We start from the raw sequence: 16984 nt of genomic DNA on the forward strand, positions 1-16984 counted from the left end.
ACGAATGAAACTTGCTGTGTCAGCGGCTGTGTTGCTCATGTTCACTTGTGGTGTTTCTGTATGTCTGCATGTGTATGTTTATGTATTGTGTATTTGCATTATTGTCAATTACACAGTGAGGATTAATTTTTTTGCATCCTAAACAATTGATATTCTTAAAAATGTGCAGACGGCGGGCCTCGAGGGTTCCTGTGGGTGGATCCAGCTTGGTATTTCATGACAGGGTGATTGCCTAGAACAAGGATCATATCCGCTCCTTTCAGGACCTGAAATCTGAATTCCAACTGCATAAATCACAATTCTTTTGGTACCTACAGCTCCGGCACGCCTTATCCAATTATCACAATGGCTTTGAGGAACTTTTGGAGTATAATCCACTGGAAGAGTGGATACTTAAGGGTGTCCTGGGGAAAGGGGGCATCTCACAAATTTACAGAACCTTTTTTGTACACTCCCCAAACCTATTGGGCCGCTTGAGAACACGCTGGGAGGAATGGAAGGACCCACTGGATATGTGGACTGGCAGGATGCCTGTATGGTGCCTGAGTGTTGGCAAACTCCTCTTGGCTTCGGCTTATCCAGTTCAAATAACTTCACTAAGTATATCTTACACCTCGCTGGCTCTAAAGGACCCAGAAGTCTCTCTCCCCTATGTGTATAAGGTGCCTTGGCCTAGGGAAGACTTATTCAATACAGCGTGGGCCTGGTACTGGTCACGAATATTCTTGATCCTGTCCAGGTGGTGGGATTCCATGGGGAGACCAGTCCCAGAATCGCTTTGTTGGGTATTCTGAAAGAGTTGGGGAACCTCGTGGGGATAGAATGCTGGTGGGACTGGGCATGTTGCTGGCTAAGTAGGACATAGCCTAACACTGGATCTCCTCCAGCATCCTGCCCTTGCTGGTAATAAAGTATGGTATGGATGGATGCACAAAACTAACAATATATACTGCATGCGTGTGTCCACGCAAATATAGCAAGGTCTAACACTAATAGTGTGCTTTTTACAGTTAGGAGGGAGCAGGAGAACCCAAGTAGTGGAGGGTGTAAAGTATAGTGCACTTCTGAGAGTAACTGGGTGGGTGGGTTGCTATGTGTCACCTTGTTTACGATGTGTTTGTTTTCTGAGAACCATGTTGCATTGGAAATCAATAAAAGGTTTCTTATTAAAAAAAAGAAATGTGCACATATGGCTGCCTTTCTGAAGCAGTAAGGTAACTGTTCACCCAGCAGTTTAGAATGTTTTCAATTTTTACTAAAGCTGTTAATGATCTGCAGTGATACAAGCAATCTAATAATGATGTAAGAGTGGCTTCATATTCTCTTCGTTTAAGTGAGGTCTTGCATTTATTCTTCATTAACTTTCCTCTACCATTTCAGCATCCGGGACGCATTAAGGTGTATTTTGAACATTTCCCGTCATGGCAACCAGTACATACAAATAAATGAGCCTTGGAAACGAATTAAGGGATCTGAAGATGACCGGTAAGAAATATCCTCTGACTATGCAGCAGCATTCCTTGATGTTGTCACACAGTCCTTTTTGAGGAATAGTTCATGCTGTTCAAGTCGGGCACTGGTTGCAGCTGTTACACATGTGCCATGAGTAGAAAATAAGTTAACTTGAAACACAGTGAGGGATGGATGAACCAGGACATGAACATTCCACGTGTCTCCAAAAAGTGTCTTAAACCATACTGCTAAAGTTGGCTTTTTTTAGACTGTCGTTCTAAATGGAATTGTAACGTTTCTTGTTAAATTAGACATTGCAAAGTCTTAAAATCCAATCTTAGCAAACCCTTGTGACTTTTGTTTTAACTTCCTATCATGTTCCAGTATTTATTGTGACCTATTGTTTTCCCCTCTGTGGTCTCACAGGAGCCATGGAGAAAAAAAGAAAGAAAACTAAAACTATATGCTAAATCCTTGTGGGTTAACAGGTCTAGGAAAGCCATGTAGAAAGGAAAGGATGATCAGCAGACGAGGCCTTATTATAAGAACTGGTATATTGTTTTAGACAATTACCACGTTACTGCAGTTCAAGTGCATCCCTAACGTGTTTTTGTCATTGGCAGGAAGCGTGCAGGTACTGTCACTGGTGTGGCAGTCAACATAGCTGCTCTGATCTCTGTGATGCTGCATCCTTACATGCCTGAAGTGAGTTCCTCCATCCAGAGTCAGCTGCAGGCCCCAACTGACTTGGCCCTACCAACCAGCGAGTTTGTGTGTACCTTGCCTACTGGACACCGCATTGGCACAGTAAGTGGGGAAGTCGTACACACCGTACAAGCTGTCACCCCCCCTCCCCCTCCTGAGACAGAAACATTGTGCTACCAAAATATTGTGGCCAAAGTATCAAGTGTCACTGTGCAGTACACTAAGACTAGGATATTAAGACATCTTGGCAAGTAACATGTCTTGTCATGGCATAAAAAAATTACCTGTCCTGTTTCAAATAATTGAGTGTATTGCTCGTCCCATATCAAGACCACATCTGTAGAAGCCACTATGATTCTCTTTAATGTTCGATTTGATCTATGCATGTAAGAACATCCTGACATCTCCTCCTACAGGTCAGCCCACTTTTCCAAAAGCTGGAAAATGACCAGATTGAAGATCTTCGAAAGCGTTTTGGAGGAGGCCAGGTAGGGTCGCGACGAGACCACTTTTTGGCATTTCATTAAGCTTCGAAAAAACACGTAATATCTTGAAATCATGTGTAAATGAAGGTCAATATACCCTGTTGTTAAGATGTATGCTTTAACATTGCTGACTAAAACCATATGAAGTCCCTTTTGATGAATGTTTGCCAATGACTGGGAATAAGAGTACTGTTGTCACTTAGAAAATCAAATGAGGACTGTTAGCTTTGCCTGTTAAACGTCCTTTGGTACACTACTTTAAACTTTAATCACACATTACTAGTAAATGGAAACTCCATCTGGCTGGGTGCTCATGAGAACCCGATAGCCTAAAGTTTGCATTGGTTGAGTGCTGAGTGAATAATCCACCTTTATATTACACCAGTCCATCTGTCACTTTTTCAGACTGCAGAGTAAAACCAATCTATTTCCTGGGGGTTATAAATGAGGTTCCAGTCATCTTAGCACACTGTATTGAAACACATGGCACTCTTACAGTAGAACAGGTTAATTGCAGGTAGTTTTCTGTGACTAAATAAAATTAGTTGGGACAAGCAGCAGGACAAGGCAAGGAAGGAGGGCAGAGTGGAAGGCAGAAGATGCTAGCAGGGTGTGGAAGGACGGCTGGGCAATGGAAAGCTGGAATGGGGTAAAGAGCAGTGCAGGAACTTGAAAGATGCCAGAGAGGGACATAATCACAGACACACCGAATAGTAGGAACAGAGTCCTGGCAGGTCAGTAAGTGTTCCGTGATGGCAATGTGAAGACACTCTAGTGGAAGCAGGAAATACAAAATGCATAGGGACATTGCACTACAAGCCTATGAGAGGGCAAAGGGTCTCCTCATCGCACTGCTGCATTAATTAACATAGCAAACACATGCTAAAAAATACATACACTAGTATGTATATCACCTTTCTTTGATATACATATTGTTTTTAAATGACTTGGAACCATTGGTGAAGCCAAAGAAAACACTTGTAATTCTAGTATTCTAGCTTCTAAGCCCATGGTTTTCTGACATAAATACATTCCCTGACAAGATTCAATTGGGAAACCATTTTGATAATTAAAAAAAGATCAGAAATTAGGATATTGTTAAGTATAGGGTCAAGAATAGGGTTAGAGTCTATGTCAGGATTAGGTGTATCATTGGGTTTTTACCTTTTCACTCTTGGGGTAGTTGTGTAAGCCTCTGTCAAAAACTGTCCACAGTTGGCCTAAGCTCACTTAGAAATCCTTTCCACGGTTAGCAACCTAACAGCTGGCGTCCTACGATTTATATATATGAATCAGAGCTCATTTTTAATTTCGGTAAAATCTGATGAATAGATCAGGCCCCAGGACGTGCAAAAGAGGTAAAGTATTTCTAAATAAACAATGGGGATACATATTTTAAACCTTCATTGCATATTCAAGGTCGAAGCTTTAATAAAAAGCCATATGGTTTGTCAAAGAAATTTTTGGGGAATGCATGGGTTTTTAATGGATTATCAATTTCAAGGTAGACTATAACAAAATACTATTTATTGCTTTGAAATCTGTTTTAAATGAACTAAATGTCTCAAAACTTCTGAGCTGCATAGCTAAATAGATAATTAATCTTTTCCAAATATGGAGTGACTAACAACAAAACGTCAGTTGCTAAAAATGAAATATAAACATGTTGTAAAAGTGCCAAGAAACATCTTGGTTCTTTGTACATGAGTACTAGAACACCTTTGCGCTCTTCTGGAGCGTCTGGCTTTTTTTAACCACGGGAATTACATTTTTGGTTAAGAAAATAACTATAAACATCTTTGTTACAAGCTTTTAAGGTTTCTCTCAAAAGCTGGCATTTCAGAATTCTTGTCTCTCCTACAAACTTTCTTTTTTGCTTTTTTTTGCTTTTAGCCTGAGGACAGCATGAAAATTCAGGTAAACTATCTTCTCACTTGGCTGCCAGTTCTTTACTTATCACTGATCTAAAGCTGAGGCTCCAGATAAGGACAGTGTAACTGCATTTTATTTCTTGAAATAATACCAAATTGCCCCAAAAAATGCTGTTTAACGGCCACAAAAATAAATGCAGAGTAACATTTACACAAGAGCCTGCGCTTCACAACCAACCACCATGCTTCAATGATACGTTCAGAGCCTATGGGTGCTCTCGCATTTTGTCTTATGAGGAATTTTAAGCTCAAAACATTTTACCATCATGGCTTATTTTTAAAAAAGTGTGAAGCATAACAAAAATGCTTTAAAGTTTAAAAGGTTGTTTGTTTTTTATTTGCCTAAACATACTATCCCCCTGGAATGAGAGCTTCTATTGTTTTTTTAACTCCAAATAAATTCGGTTTTTTTCATAATCTCTAAAAGTATGAAGTAAAATGCCCCTACTATAGTATCTTATCTGGAGCCCTACAACTGGTCATCATGAGCTTTTTCAGAGTCTTACTCCAGCTCTTCTGTGCCCATCACGTGGAATAGGTAAGATCAAAATTAGCCATAGGTTTATTTTTATTTTTTAAAGAGGACCAAGGACGTAATGAGGTTGAAAAATCTACATTTAAACAAATGTGCATGAACAAAGTACCATTTTGTGTGTACTTATTAATACTAGAGCAACATAGCCATTAGCCACACTTTTACAGTTTTGGTCTGTACCATGATCACTTTGTTCACAAATGGGGAAGAAATAAATGATGAAAGTAGAACAATGTGGGAAACTAATATATGCACCATGGCATGGTCTGGGAAGTAGCCAAGTTCTCGTCTGCACTCGTAGTGACATTTTTGGAAATGAGAAATGGAGATTGATAATTTTAACAATGTACCATTGTTACCAGCATTCAAGTTCCTTTTCACATTAATGCACTGATTTGCTGCTACCAGGGGTCGGGTAAATGACAGGTGCTGCATGCAGCATGTTGTGTGTACTTGTCAATCATTAAATCGTCATTTACCGTGCGTTTCTGAGAACCAGGGCAATTGAAATACAAGGTATTTTACAGGAGTTGCTATTTTTTGTGTGTTGCCACTTTTGACAAAAATGCCTCCTTATGTGTAAAACTGAAGTCACTTTTTATTTTTTAGGATAGCTACAGTTTTTATCATATTGATTGTATTTTTACCAAATGTTTGCAAAATGAGCTTTCTAATTTTTTACTGGCTTATTTATTTCGGGATAACCCCATCAACCATGCAAATATGCCAAACATACAAGATAATTTATCAGCTCATTCATAACAAATTAAAGTTGAAATAAAAATAAAATACCATCTATGTTCTATCAATTTTATTTCAGAATAATTAAGTGCTTTCTTACAAACCGTGCCTTAAATAGAAATCTAGAGCGTCCAAATACAAAAGTCACCTGTTTCTGCTTAAAGAATTCTGAGTGCATCATAATGCTGTCTAGTGTCCAGATTCCAGCAAACGGGTACAATAATTCAAGGTTGCTATAAGCTGGGTAAAAAATCGAGAAATGGTCGTGCGTCTCTGAGTAACTCTTTCATTGAGGGCATACATTGCTTCCGTAGATATTTAAAGACCATTTTGAAATTGATGTATAAACAGAGTCTGACTCAGCTCTGCAAGGTTTGCTTTCCCACCCATCGATAGCATGAGTGGACTTAGTTATATGCACTAACACTTGAATGTGAAAGACAGGTTTTTGTAGCCCTGCAGAACTCCACCCAATACATAGCTGAAATGGCATCAATGCTTTGGGTTACTAAAAGTCCCCGAACGGGAATCTAGGGACACCTTGTTGATCAGAAACTAACTTTTTTGTTCTCTTCAATCACACTCATGCACACAACATGCTCTAAGAAAAATACATTTTAACTAAAAAACATGTTTATTTCAACAAGTGCTCCCTGTTGCTCAACACATCTAAAATAATCACACGGAATATGATTAAAACTGCACAAATGCACACTGCTAACAAAGAGAATGCAATGAACATTTTTAACATGGTTAAAATATCATCTAAAACTCTAACACCCTAAAACCAACTTCTATGCTCTATGCTAGGAGAGCATGGAAAGTAGAATAACTTGCAGCCAGATTTTCTTAGGGAGGATGAGCGCACTGCGTTCCTTAGTACAGCAAAATACTGTCATTATCAGTAGTCAAGGAGGCTGTGATCCCTGCGAAAGGCAAACGCGTTAAGCATCAACTCCTCTCTGGATCAGGCTCGATATCAGCTTTCAGTATAAAGTGTGATACAGCGGTAGCATCTCTGGAAGGCAAGATCGTCTTCTGGTCTGGCAGTATCTTGCGTGTGATAATCTGGGGCAAAGGACCTTGCCTGACAGGTGGTCAAGTGGCAGTCTTTTTATACTGTATATTATCTGAGATAGAATTTGCAATGTCACATTTACCCCTTGACCGCGGTGTAAATTCCGCCGCGGTGCTGGGGAATTAATGAGTGGGCGTGTTTCGGACGGCCCGCGGCTGTCCTCCGCACATGCCCACTGTGACGTCGGACGGCCGGGGGCGTCCAATGCACCCAAAGGGTTAAGGATTATTTGATTTAACCAATAAGTATCAAGATGCTTGTTTAAGGCACATTTCTTTAAACATTTAAGGTACAAGTATGACAATTCAGGTTACACTGTTTTCACTGTTCTTTGTTTGACTTCGATATTGAGATAACAAGGCAGTTGTTCCAGACTGATGTCACATCAGGTGTTTTGTTGATGTCTATATCTACGTTTTTGCAGTTCTCAGAAAGATAAGGACAGACGACATCTGTGTCAAAGACAGACATGTTAAATCTGCAGAAAATGTAGTTGGTTGGGCCTTATCTTTATGTCATAGTAAAACTTTTTAAAGGCAGCATTCCCAACCTGAATTGTATATATAGTTTGTTTTGCTCAATAGGGCATGATATTGTTCATGCAAGACTCCAACTTTAAGGTGCATTTCGAATTCAGGAAATGTTCAATAATTCCCCCACTCCTGGCTTCTGCTTTCCACTTGTTTATCACACATAACCAATATTTCTGTTTCACTATGCCACTACCAATGCGATTAACGGAACCAGGATTTTGGCACAAATCTTTGAGGCTCAAAGAATAAAAACAGGTTTTACCACATAGACACCAAGGTGTGACATAAGATATATCAATATCTGCCAACTCCTGTAAAGATTTTCCATAGGGCAGTAATTCACCCACAGACCAACTATACAGCCAGTAGAATAGTAGTATCGAGTTAACTTCATGGGCCACCTTTTTGAGAGCAAAATTTAGATTCAGGGGGTCACTCTTTGAGAGAATAAATGATGGCTTAAGTTATTCTCAGACTTTTTTAATGATCTAACATTACCATACCCCCAAATATCAGCGGCATTATGTGCTGCTCCAAGACCCAACACGACGACAATGCACAATGGAAGGTGACACAGACCTTTATAGGGTAGGTATAAGCATTCTAGTTACTATGGCTGCTTTTTGCTTTAATCTCATCTGGCTTTTCGTAATCTGAGGTGTCCAGGATAGTGAGTTGGCAAGCTTCATCCTGAAACAGTCAACATTCCTCGCCTTATTTAATACAGTCTCTCCTACCATTAGACCACCCCATAATGTTCAATGAGGTTTCAAGGTCATACACTTTTTTATTGAATTCATTCTGAGGCTGCACTTGGAGCTGAAAATTGAGAACTGACGTCAGCGCGCATGAGTGGCGCCTAAGTACTCTCCGTGACGTCATCTCGGCGCTTACGACGCCAGTGACGGATGCGGAGCTGCAGGACGCCACCTACTGATGCGCAAGGGTACTGCTAAGCAAAACTTGCCAGATCCAGTCTGACGCCTGGGGATATTCTGAGGTAAGGAATCTATCACTAACTAATGTCTCTTACAGATATATCGTTACACAAGTAGTAACTTGTGCGTATAGGCATGAGGCGTAATATGAACCTACATTCCACTAGCAATATTTAATCTACCATGGGCAACAATGTGTCAAAATGACAGAATATGGTTTCTATTAACTGCCTCAAGCATGTCTTGCTAGTTTCTCTCATCCGCTTTTATCAAGTGTTTCTTTGAATACACTTGACGCCTCTATTATTTGGTCTCTAGATTATCCCTTAACTGCTGTTAGTAGCTTCAGCTTTGCCCACCTGATTCCTTGGAAAACCATGGAGTATGTTTCTTTTTTATGTTAACAGGTCCATATTCCTTAACAAAAAAGTTCAGAATTGAATTAAACAACAAAAGGTGAATTACTGCTATTGGTATTTCATTGCACGTGACATAAAATGCAGACCAGACGTGCAGGTCTAACATAACGTAAGCTAACGTGCTCTAGCCAATACCCTCCTAAACATATATGCCCCATACCTGTTGGAGTAATTATGCTCATTACAAACTCGTAGTCGCCATTGCAAGGCCAGAGCCATTAATTGTATAGCTACAGCAGTCAAACTTTTAGGGAGAGTTGCCTCCAATCTGGCGACACCCCACTCCTCATCCTCCTGCTCTCTAAAGGTATGCAAACTATGGAGAGGCTCATATTTCTCATTGAAGTCCTCCACCAAAAGTAAGGGAAGTGGTCAATTTTAAATCCAGAGCGTCTAACAATAAGTGTAGGGTAGGGGACTAGTCATTAGTCTGTACACTGCAGTTATAAATAATAATTAATAAAATTGACAAGAATATGGAACCTGGGAGTGAAGTTATAAGCAGCCCCAGTAAGTCTAGAGAGCACATATCCAGTTGTTTGATCTTGTATCTTTGCAAAATCCTTATCCCAGTCAAGAGAATGCAAGACGGTCTACCTGTACCGGAAGGAGTAGCTACAATACTGTAAATTATATAACCAGATCTGGAACACTTTAAAGCAGGTCCTCATTCTGTGCAGAAACGAACTCTTGCAGGTAGCAAACAACACTTTGAGACATTTCCTTTACAGTTTAGAGGGCTACATCCCACCCATAGCTTACCATTGGTTAGCTGCAGTATTGCTCTTATTTTCTTCTTTTCGTCACAGCATGTGTGTGTCCCTCCCGTGGAGCAAGGGCAAGTACTTGTGTCCTCCCACTGCTCCCATCTTTTTAGCTACTTTTTTTTGTTTTCAAGCACTCCATACGAGTGCTTGTGTTTTCAGACCAGTCTGTTACTTCTCCCTCCTCACCGCCCCCAAACCCCCATTTCATCTCTCTCCACCCCATCCCTGTTTCATCTTGCCCCACCTTGCTTCGGGTCAGTTTTTTTCTCCCCTCTTTTTAGGTCTCGCCTGTCGATGCGCATGCGCATCGAGCTTGCGAGCCTATTGCGGCCTAACCACGCTTTAACTAACAAGCAAGGAATCGTGGCGATTCCTTGCAGTGCCCGTGACTTTTAAGCTCAATGCGCATGTGCATTGAGCTTAAAAGCGCGTGCACAGCCGCCCGCATTCCTCCGACACCTTTGAAGTGAAGCTTAGCTTCACTTCAAAGGCCCGGCTTCTTCACACCCACATGCCGCTCTCGCTCTCCCCGCTCCGCCCCCTCCACTGCCCGCCGTGTGACCTCGGCTTACACTCACCCCTCCTTTCTCCCCTTTAGGCTGCTTTCGGATGCTTTGTTCGCAGCTTGTTTTTAACAAAGCGTGCCTGCCTATGTTTACTTAAACTATCAGATATGGCATCTGGAATGCATTTTAAAGCGCATTCTTCTTATGTTTGGTATGCTGAGTATACACACCAGAAGAAAAAAATACCGGCTTTAGGTGAGTTTGTTTACTGATCAAGATATTAAAATACTGGCCATGCTGGTAAATAAAACTGCCCCTTCCTCCAAGTTTAGGTATTCTTGCTCCCGAGACCAACAGTAGGTGTTTTTAGAGGAAGGAGCAACGTAAAACATTGCTTGTCAGTTCGTTACACTCACATTTCAAAATTGATCAAGGCTTTATCAGTAAGAACGCACTGGTGGGCCGAACCGCAAGTATTTCTCACGAGAGGGGGCCGAGGGGCAAGGCTGTATTGGGGAATGTCACTAGAAGCACAACTGAAACGTGTGCGCACTTTGCAGGTCTGTGACGAAAGCTGAGAATTAGCTTACAGTCCCTGCAGCCTAGCTTTACAACTTTCACCAGAATGACGATAGAGCCGCACGCTTGCTTCCATGTCAGGGGCCTGGGCCGGGTAGCACAAAAACATAGGTAAACACTCGCCTGCCTCTAGTTATATGCTAGAAGTATGAAAGGCTGAGTGCCCGTTTACAATGCAATTGTATGCTGCACTTTGTAGGTGGTTGGTTTGTGCGGACAGGCACCCATCAGACTTTGTTTCAGGGACAGCCGTGTAAATTCCTGCTAGCAGCCTGTAACCTAAGCAATTGAATCTCGCACCGCTTTGCAGTGGCCGAGGATTTGCTAAACTTGAATGCGATTTTAAACTCCCTCTAAAATGGCACAGGCACATGCCTACGTGGTTTCCCTACAGCATCACGATATGACTGAAAGGAGAAATCTGGTTTCAATGGGGCCCAGTGGAGAGTAGTTTGAGTGTGGCAGTCACTCACTTGTAGGGCATTTGGAGAGAAGGTTAGTCTGTATGCAGACTGGCACATTCTGTAAATAAAACTAAAGGCATAGAGATATGTGCCCAGAGTGGTCTGAGCCAGTAATTTACTAGCTTTGTGCGTGGCGGTTATATTTTAAATTGAGTTCATTAGCCTCGGGGTTTTTTTTTCTTTTTTTTTGTCCTTATCGTCAGAAGTTTGAATAGGTGAGGGGCAGGGGAACAAACTGGCGACACCCTGTACAAACAAGCATTGGCATAGCCAATAGGTATCGCCTTTTTTAAGTTCTGACTGAGGAAGGCTTTCCAGCTAAGCTATACTGCCATGGCAACTGCAACACACATTGACACATATTGACAGCTGTGCTGTCTGAAATGTGAGAGCCATATCATTTTTAAGGGCCTTATTAAGAGTTCAGTGCAGCCAAACCTCCACCAAAAAGGGCTGGATGTACATTTCTCCATACTCGGAGTGCTATTGGTATCAATGCACTCCGAATACGGTGGACAGGGCACCCTATACCTTTTGGTGGATGTCCTATCTAGCATCCGCCAACTCCAAATAAAGCTCTAAGGGCCAGATTTACGACCCTTTTTTGTGGCCGCAAACTGGAGATCCTCCTCCTGTTTGCGGCCGCAAAAAAGGGGAACATCAATTACAAATGCTAGTTTGTGAGTCACTGACATACTGTGAGTATGAGGGAAAATACTTTTTAAGAGCAGGTAGTGGTCCCAGAGACCACTGCCTGCCCTTAAAACAAGCACTGGCGTTGCCAATAGGTCTCGCAGTAGGAAAGTTGGAGCTACTGGTTATGTAAATGACAAAGGCCTTTATGTTTTTAAAATGAAAACAAAAATAAAAGGCATTGTTATTTGCAATTGTAATAGCTCCAACTTTCCTACTGCGAGACCTATTGGCAACGCCAGTGCTTGTTGTTTTTTTCTACCCTCTTGACCCCATCCACTCATGCCACTTTGTTGCCCGAAGCATGTGCCCCACTTCCCTGGCAAGGGTATGACATTTCAGGGCCAGCATATTTGGCTGCTTTTATTCCCTTCCCCCCAGCGGCGGCTCTATCACAGGCAGGAACTGGCAGTCTTGATTTATAGGCAGCGCATCTAGGAGACATGCAGTCACGCCTTAATCTTCTGCTAGTATGGAATCCTGTGTTGCCCTGCCCCCTGGCATTGGAGAATTATTGCCTCTCTTGGAAACCCAGCAACCTTGCATGCATAGTTAAGTGCCACAGTGATTTACATGTAGAGGAAGCAGAAAATGTAATTTTCTGTGATGAGCAGATGCATCTGATGCACAAAGCGTTAGGTTTTTATTTCATTTCTGATGGCTTTTTAGAAGTATTACATTAGGGACTCTAACCTCTTCCATGCTCATGACGAGCTGAGCTCGTCATGAGCCACGGCGCTCCGGTGCTCATGACGAGCTCAGCTCGTCATGAGCCGTGGAACGCTCGCATGCGGGGATATTTCCCCTGCTGTGCTGAGCGTTCCACGGCAGGTAATGCACCTGTGACGAGCTGAGCTCGTCATGAGCACAGGAGCGCCGTGCCTCATGAAGAGCTCAGCTCGTCATGAGCATGCGGGCGCTGTGCGCGCCCCCCTCCCCCCCAGCACAGCGGGAAAATAACCCCCACAGCGAAGGGGCTAAATACAAGCCAGACCTGTTTACTTTGCGAACTGTTGTTCATGATGGGGCCTGGTTTTTAGGTCGAGCCTAGTGCAGCGCTTATGCGCTGCTCTATGGGAGGCTTCATGTGAGCGCTCAAAACTTCATGTGGGTCTGACTCCTCCCACACATTGTATTGGCCTTTGCGTGTGTCTTTTCATTAATGACAGCACGCAAATGGCCAAAGGCGGGGGCATGTCCCACCTCTTCTTCAAAGGTTCACTCCCACTGCGCTTTGCTCTCTGGAGCGAGCAGCGGCGTGCAGGGTGCAGCTGCATTCCTTGTTGCGTTGTGGATCAGGTTACTAATTGAACATAGCTCGGTCGCTTTCACTTTAGCGGCTGTTCTTGTTTTTTTTTCATTTATTTAATTTACTTTATAGCTGAGCCTGTCGCCCGCACTCCCCTAGACTCCGCCCACTATTCATCTAGCATTACTCAGAGTTTATAAGGTTCCTTGCCCTAATTCTACACGAGATTGTAGAGGTTTCACGCACCGAGCAACTACCCATCCATCACAGGACGACAAAGCGCTCTTCTGCTGTTTACACTAAAGACAGAGATCAATGCAGCCTGGCTATGAGTTCTTTCTTTGATGATAAACACCACAGCAGAACTGTGTTTCTGTACCTTCCAAAATCAGTAAATTCAAAGGAGGGATGTGCTGTCGCCAGATGTCCGCCTCACCAATATCCAGGAAAATGGGGGTGTTAAGTGAAGCCTTATCTGCAGTAGCCCTCTTCTGCCTCGCTGGGCAAGTCCATTACTGCTGCTAGTTTTAATGGCCTTGCTCCTGTCTTTGCTTCTGTCTTCTCACCACTCTCCAACGCAAAAGCAGATTTTTCTTTAAATATGGGGTTTGGCCGTCACTGCTTTGGCTTCCAACACAAATGCTGCGATTATAAACCTCATGGTAGGGCCGGATTTATTCAAAGGGATAATGCATATCCCGTCTCCTTAAGTAATTGCTTTTTCCTTGTAGGCATACTCCGTTTTATTTTTGTCGTTATTTTTACAGATGCATTGTATTTATTTCTAATAATATTTGTGTGTGGCTGCGCTTCCTTAATGTAATCAGTTTTTTTTAGAAAAACAAATGCTGACCCTACCAAATACTTATGGCTGCTCCTTAGTTGGAGTAACAAATCAGTCTTATTTCTAGATTTGTATGGTATTATTTATGTATACCCTTTTACTTTTGGATTATTTTTAGGATTCGAAATTCATTTGTACAAAAAAGACATTCCATATACATTTAACATACACTTATTGAACACTTATTCAGACGACATATTCAAATAACATGGTGTATAAACAACAAAACATCACTATACATTTCTTATATACATTTGCACAATTGTTTATGCAGCAAAAAATATTCACTATTTACACTGTCTTGCCTTCAGATATAAAGTCACAATAAAATGGAGAGAAACAACAATCTAATGGAAAGAAAACAAATATGACTGGGAGACTTAATCTATGTTCCAGTCATTCAGGAAGCAATTTATTCCTAGCTGTTATCGGTTACTCTTCTCCGTATTGCCGACGTGTTTCGAACTCGCTATTTTAATTTGCGTGTTCTCATCAGGGCTTTATAACTGTTTTCTGCAAGGTTTGTGCAAAAAAGAAAATGAAAAACAAAAGATAAAATCAGTCAGTTCCTCTTTTGTACCTCCTAGCCTCACAATGTCGCTATGTTATCTACATGGACTGTGAAGTGCATACCTTACACGGGTCGTTGCAGTTCGATAGAGTTCGCTTTTTATCTTTATGCAGTGGTCCCTGCAAAAGTGTCTATAGAGTGGGATACCAATAGAATGGAATTAGTTTGCTCTTCCAACAAGTAGCCCTCGGTCTGATACCAAAAAACACTCCTGAATCCTACCTTGTTCGGGTAGTCACCGGTAAACATCCGACACATGAACCTTGTTCGAGGTGCCCCTCTGGGTCACGTGTGCCTGTCCGGGGAGATAACGATATATCACTACATCTGAAAGAAACAGGTTAGTATTAGATTCCTTACCTTAGAATATCCCCAGGCGTCAGTCTGGATCCGGAAACTTTTGCGTAGCAGTACCCCTGCGCGTCGGTAGGCGTCGTCTGCAGGCGTCCCCTGCGGCTCCGCGTCGTCGGCGTCGTGCGCCGTGATGACGTCGCTGGAGTATATAGACGCCGCCTCCGCGCGCTGACGTCAGTTCTTCTTTTTTCCGCGCCAGTTAGCGCAGATCCGAAGAGCAGTACTCCGGTCTTTTGACCTAGTTTTGTTAACTTTAACTCTTCTTCAAGGTGCCGGTAGGATGCCTGGGTTTAAGAGTTGCGACGGGTGCGACCGAATGATGTCGGTCACCGACCACCATCGACTCTGCCTCCGGTGTTTGGGCGCGGACCACGACGTCGAGTCTTGCGTCGACTGCCGGGCCTTGACAGGTAAAGCTAGACGGGAGCGGTCCCGCAAGCTGCTCGAACTCCGAGTGTCGGCCCCGCGTCAAGAGCGGTCCCGGTCCGGTCGGAGGTCGAGGGAGCGGTCGAGGGAGCGGTCGAGGGAGCGATCGCGGAGCCGCCATGAGCGCTCCGGGAGTCGCCACCATTCCTCCGGTTCATCAGGTAAGCGTCACAAGAGGTCGGGGCGTCATCATCGTACCCCCGACTCCCCCGACGCCCGCGTGATTCGGCTGGGGGTTCGGGTGGCCCCACCCCCGCGGCCCCGCGTGGGTCGCCGACGCCGTCTGCCCCATACCCGTCGGTCCCTGGGGAAGGCGCGTCACGCGAGGAGATTGAGGCGTTCCTCATGGCTATGAGGGCGATGTCTCCTCCGGCAGGGCCTACGGCGCCTGCGGGCCCGTCGGTCCCGTCTGGGAGCCCGAGCGGTTCGGGTGCACCTGCCCCGACGCCGCCGAGTGCTCCGGCCCCGGCGCCGCCGGCGGCTCCGGCCCCGGCGCCGCTGGGCCCTTCAGGGTCGTTGCCGGCTGGTCCTCCGGCCTCCCCGGCGCCGATTCCATTGGGGCAACCCGTGGTGCCGCCTCCGCGCGGCGCCGTGACTCCGCCGTCGGTTCCGGCCGGCGTCGGGTCCCCGGCGCCGGCGCCGCGCGGCGCCACCCCCGATCCCTCTCTGACTCCTGACGCGGAGTCGGACCGGCGTCGTCCGACGCCGAGTCCGGCGCCGTTGGGGCCCATTGGCTCCGAGGAGCCGGTTTACATCGTCGACTCGTCCTATGGCGATGAGGACGAATATGGAGAGGGTTGGGAGGGGTCTGAGGACCCTTTGTCACGAGCCTGCCAGTATGACGTGGACTGGGTAGGTGACTTAGGTGAGGCCAGTGGTCTGGACGAGTCGCCCAACCCTGGGTTTGTCTCGCCTTCCCCTGTGGCGTCGGAGGCGGGGGCTGCCTATTCGGTGGTCCTGATGAGGGCTGCCAAGGCTTTGCGCCTTGAGCTCCCAGTCGCTAAGGTGAAACCTAACATCCTCACCGAAGTATTTAAACCGCAGTCGTGCCCACAGGAGCCTCTGCTGCCATTTAATGAGGCCCTGACGGATGTCCTTTTGGGCACCTGGTCCAGGCCCGCTTCCGGTGCACCGGTTGACCGGAACGTTGCCAGGCGTCACCGTCCGTGTTCGGACGACCCTGCCTTCCTTTCCACCCATCCCTCCCCGGAGAGTCTGGTGATCCAGGCCTCCACTTCCCAGTCCGCATTCCCGTCGGCTCCGCCCGATCGGGAATCGAAGCGATATGACCAATTTGGCAAGAAGGTCTTTTCGTCTTTGAGTGCTGGACTGCGGTCTTGTAATACCGCATGCCTCTTGGGCCGCTACACCCACTCTCTGTGGGACACGGTCGCGGAGTGTCTGCCGCAGTGCCCGCAGGAGGTGTGGGACAAGCTCAACCAGGCCTTGGTTGAAGGCCGGGACGCGGCGAGGTATTCGATTAGGTGTGGTCTTGACATGACCGACTCGCTGGGACGGGCTATGTCCACGACGGTGGCGATTCGTCGCCATGCTTGGCTGAGATCCGCCAACTTCTCGCCGGATGTCCAGACTGCCCTCATGGACATGCCTTTCGATGGCAGTCGCCTGTTCGGTGACAAGGCGGACAACGCGCTTGAGCGCTTCAAGGACTCCAGGGTCACGGCCAAGTCCTTGGGTCTTTCGACCCAGCGCC

At 44.9% G+C, this 16984-nt stretch overlaps 1 protein-coding gene across 2 annotated transcripts in view; it reads left to right on the plus strand.

Moving 5' to 3' along the window:
* The window catches only part of LOC144831395 (methionine--tRNA ligase, cytoplasmic-like), a 179760-nt gene that overhangs the window by 142745 nt on the left and 20031 nt on the right, over nt 1-16984 (plus strand). The window contains exons 17-20 of one of the 2 annotated variants that reach the window (XM_078688990.1): nt 1381-1485; nt 2076-2259; nt 2574-2645; nt 4536-4559. In XM_078688990.1, the coding sequence (XP_078545116.1) occupies nt 1381-1485; nt 2076-2259; nt 2574-2645; nt 4536-4559 (385 nt within the window). The remainder of the gene's footprint in view (nt 1-1380; nt 1486-2075; nt 2260-2573; nt 2646-4535; nt 4560-16984) is intronic. The other variant, XM_078688991.1, reaches the window with a different exon arrangement.

The sequence above is a fragment of the Lissotriton helveticus genome, chromosome 1_1, assembly GCF_964261635.1.
Source record: "Lissotriton helveticus chromosome 1_1, aLisHel1.1, whole genome shotgun sequence".
Classification (NCBI taxonomy): domain Eukaryota; kingdom Metazoa; phylum Chordata; class Amphibia; order Caudata; family Salamandridae; genus Lissotriton; species Lissotriton helveticus.